The sequence below is a fragment of the Mus pahari genome, chromosome 14 (genome assembly GCF_900095145.1).
Source record: "Mus pahari chromosome 14, PAHARI_EIJ_v1.1, whole genome shotgun sequence".
Lineage (NCBI taxonomy): Eukaryota > Metazoa > Chordata > Mammalia > Rodentia > Muridae > Mus > Mus pahari.
Window position 1 is genome coordinate 30,403,180 of NC_034603.1, and position 4,753 is coordinate 30,407,932.

Sequence of the window (4,753 nt, forward strand, 5' to 3'; positions counted from 1 at the left end):
CAAAGGCAGGCGGATTTCTGAGTTCGAGACCAGCCTGATCTACAGAGTGAGTTCCAGGACAGCCAGGGCTACACAGAGAAACCCTATCTCAAGAAAAAAGGAAAAAAAAAAAAAAAAAAAAAAACCTAGGTGAAGAACTGATTACAGCAGAAATCATAAAAGCTGTGACAAAAGAAATGAAACCCAGAAACTAAAGATCATTTATCTAATCAAGTCCTTCTGATCAATCTGTCCTTGGTCTCATTCCACATTGCTCTTTCCAACCATTCACGTACATTTCTATGTATTTACATGCTCTCTAGGACAACAACTCAGATACAGAATTCACACTCGGGGTTGGGGATTTTGCTCAGTGGTAGAGTGCTTGCCTAGCAAGCTCAGGGCCCTGGGTTCAGGCCTCAGTTCTTTAAAAAAGACAAAAGAAAGTTTACACTCACAATAAACTGCTTACTTTTGAGTCCACTTGAATAGCTGAAAGAAACTCTCTACTCCACAACCTATTGCCTCTTTTTTATTCCTCTCCTTTTTAGAAACAGAATGTGGCCATCATCCTGGACTTCATCTTCCCGAATTTTCCCTACCCAAAACCAATTCATCCAGATAGACTGGAAGGAAGAAACCACCCTGAATTCCTTTTCATTTAGTCCTTGACATGGTTTTCATAGCATACAGCTTTGTCCCACTTTGTAATTATGGTTTTTATTTTTGAGATGGGTAGCCCTGGCTGGCTAGGCACTCACTATATGGCCTAGGCTGACCTAAACTTAATGCAATCCTCCTGTCTCGACCTCTTGAACACTGGGATTTACAAAGGTGCACAACCTGCTCGGCTTCTGTGGCGGTTTGTATATGCTCGGCCAAGGGAATGGCACTATTAGAAGGTGTGGCCCTGTTGCAGAAGGTGTGTCACATGGGTGTGGGCTTTGAGACCCTCGTCCTAGCTGCCTGGAAGCTAATACTCTGCTAATGGCCTTCAGATGAAGATGTAGAACTCTCAGCTCCTCCTGCACCATACCTACACCATGATGCTGCCATGCTCCCACCTTGATGATGATGGACTGAACTTATGAACCTGTAAGCCAGCCCCAATTAAATGTTGTCCTAATAAGAGTTGCCTTGGTCATGGTGTCTGTTCACAGCAGTAAAATCCTAAGACAGACTGCAACTATGTTTTTATTTCTTTATGATTATTAAATACTTGATATGCAACAAATAGCCATAAAAGCTCATAGAGATCTAACATAAATCTATGCTCTAAGCACTAATATAGATTATGCCTTACTGTAAATGGCCAAATATGACTCTGTCTTTCGCTTTACATGTGAACACAGTTTTTCCTCCTTGTGCCACCAAACCAAACTAAACCAAACCAAGCAATTTTGGTCTAACAAAAATTTTAAATCCTATGTGGAATCTTAAATTTCTAACTAAGAGGATTCTGCTTCTCTAAGATACTTATAATCTTTGGAACAACTCAATACATGAAAATAAACAAAAAAATTTTGACTAAAATAGTTAATTTAACATTGTCTGCTTTTCACCACAGTATTTTAAAAAGTGTAAGAGCCAAGTAAAAGAGAGAATAAGTATGTCTATGAAGGTCTCCATGTTTCAGTTTTACTCATCTAACACTGGCACTTACCATTGGTGGGATAACAGCAGCGCGGTGCTGAAGCTGCGGCAGATCCAACGGGTTTGGTTTAATAGGGGGTGAGATTAGGATAGACCCGGGAGGGTTTAACAATGAAGGCTTCGCATCCATGGGGAACACTCTATAAATGGGGGTTTGGAATAAAGGTAAAATAAGTTATTTTTATTTGTGTCTTCAAATGTAAAATCACCACAATTCATTTTAAGAGTGTTATGTGTTATATTATCTTTAATAAGGCTGGGGTATAGCTCAGTAGTAGACTACTTGCCTAGTATGAGCATGACCTTACATTCAAATTATTAAATATTTGAAAGTAGGAAAGAAAACAAAGGGTCTATAACACTAATTTTCCAGATTAAGGAAATGTAATATTGACTTTCAAGTTGATACTTATCTGACTTTATCTACATTAAATCAACAAACACAATATCAACAAAACTGATGAAAACTAGTATCAATTTACTAACATACAAGCATATGTCAAAAACTAGTTCCTTAGACTAATGAGGTGGCTCAGAGGGTAAAACCACTTGTTACCAAAACAAGCAATTCCCAGGACATACTTGGTAAAAGGAGAGAACCAATTCTCATGAGTTTGTCCTCTGGGCTATACATGTGCACTGGGTTATGTATGACCGCTGTTCACAAACACAGTGTAACTGTGATCGTTAAAAACAAAATGACAACAAAAAGACTAGTTCCCTATTATAGAACGTTTTCCTGGGATCACAGACAAGAAGCAACTGCCATTTAAAATTTGAGAGTTTAACCCTAAATTCCAAACATCAGACTTCTTACAAATGTAAAATGTAGAGCCAGCATTTGCACATAGCAGATTCACACAGATATGTGTCCCTCTGTTCATACAGTCCCACCCAGACATGTCTCATAGCACCTCTTTCGCTTGTCTCCAATATATACACATGAGTTAGGATGTCTAATATATATGAACTTGATATATTTTATTCACATACACACAATAAAATGGTGTATTATATAGCCTTAATGGACACTGGCTAAAGAGAAATGTTTTAAATCTGTGGACTGGTAGGAAAAATAAGAATTTATAAAGAAAATTAACATACAAACTGCATTCTTGAAAGCTGGTATTAAAGAGGTAGAAAACTGAAAATACCATTTTAACATCTTAAAAGTTTTATAGATTTTAGAATTTTATTCAGTATCCACCATAATTTTACAATGATTTTGTTTTCCCTTAGTAAGGAGCTTCTCATTTTTTGGTGGTGGTCGTGTTGGGGATCAAACCAAGGATGTCACGCTCTGCCACCAAGCAGTTGCCAACCATCCCAAGTGTCTGATGGTGCTCCCTTTCTTACACCAAGGGCATCCTAAGTTTCCTTCTTATATAATAAAGTTAACAAACCTAACAGCACAAAACATAGGTAATTCTTTTTTTTTTTTTTTTTTTTTTTGGTTTTTTGGTTTTTCAAGACAGGGTTTCTCTGTGTTGTTCTGGCTGTCCTGGAACTCACTCTGTAGACCAGGCTGGCCTCAAACTCAGAAATTCACCTGCCTCTGCCTCCCGAGTGCTGGGATTAAAGGCATGCGCCACCATGCCCGGCTTGGTAATTCTTATTAAAGATGAAAAGGGCAACATTGATTTAATCCATGTATATTACTCTAGATAAAGACTGGAGCTAGACATCAAGATAACTCAGAGGAAAAAGATGTTTGTTGCCCAATAGACAAGTGAAGTCAGTTCCGGGGGATCACACAGTGGAAGGAAAAAACTGACTCCTACAAGTTATTTTCATCTCCCCCTAGGAAATGGATGGACACGCACGCATGCACGCACGTATATATAAAAAAGCTTGGTCAATTAAAATGAATTCTAGAGTATTATGAGATGAAAGACAAAGATGAAACAATATAAAAATGTTTCTTATTTTTAAAATCCAAGTTCTCTCAAAGGCAGAAAATGTTAGATGGGAGACTTTTCTTTTTTAGGATTTGTCAAAAATATCAACATTACGACAAATGCCACTTAATATCAAAATGAAATGCTTACTGTGTTTCTTTCTTTTGGTTTGCTTTTTAAACTAATTTTCCTTCTTCCTCTTTCTCTTTCCTGGTTCTTACCTTTCCAAAGCACCCCAGCCTTGAGGTTTCAAAAGCCCAAGACAGGTCCAGTCTCCCTCCCCCCTTTTCCTGATGGCTGCAGATCCAGATGTATAACTGTCAGCTACGGCCCCAGGGCCATGTCTGCCTGTGTGCAGTCATGCTCCCTGCCATGCTGATAATTTGGATTAAACCCCTGAAACTGTAAGTAAGCCACCAATTAAATGTTTTTAATTGGACAAAGAGTGAACTAGACAACTGCATTTTCCAACAAATGAATATTAGACAACACCCCACCTAGCAGCTGACTCTCTTCAGGAGTCACTATAGTACCTATAGCAATACAAATTAGAGCAATAAATAGAAACATGTACAGATATGTCATGAGCACACTGCACAAAGCTAAGCTCTGAGTAGAATATGACTTCTAATGAGAAACTCATTCATCTTAATATTATTAAAAGTAAACAGGTTTTGAGGGGGAGGATGGGCAATTTTATAACAATTTTAGTCTTGCTTCATTTTTGGAATCTGCAACAATCCAGTATCTCTGACTATAAGTGATTACATTTCTTTCAAAGAAAATGGAACACCCTGATATTATCAAAAATTATCAAATTACTATTTCTGTACATTATAAAATCCCTGCAGCTATTATGCATTTTTATTATAAATTTGCCTTTAATGACTAAATTCATCTGCAGGCTGGTGAGATGACTCAGCAGGCTAAAAGCACTTGTCACTAAGCTTAGTGAATGCATTCCAATCCTTGGAACCCATATGGTAAGAAGACAAAGCCAACTCCCCTAAGTGCTTTCTGACCTCGGTACACGTGCTCACTTTTTCACAAATAAAACCTAAATAATTATCTGATATTTTATACCATAAATGACTAATTTAAAATTATAACCAATATAAAAAGTCAATATAATGTCTACTAATGTGTATTTAGTTATGAGCTCCAGAATTTTCAGGGGCTGGATATGGCTTAGTGAGTGTACTTACACTGCAATGTAATCTTCA

At 37.5% G+C, this 4,753-nt stretch overlaps 1 protein-coding gene across 1 annotated transcript in view; it reads right to left on the reverse strand.

The window, feature by feature from the left end:
• Ncor1 (nuclear receptor corepressor 1) overlaps positions 1 to 4,753 on the reverse strand; it is a 136,397-nt gene that overhangs the window by 49,225 nt on the left and 82,419 nt on the right. The window contains exon 21 of the mRNA XM_029545802.1: positions 1,628 to 1,772. Coding sequence (XP_029401662.1) covers positions 1,628 to 1,772 — 145 coding nt within the window. The remainder of the gene's footprint in view (positions 1 to 1,627; positions 1,773 to 4,753) is intronic.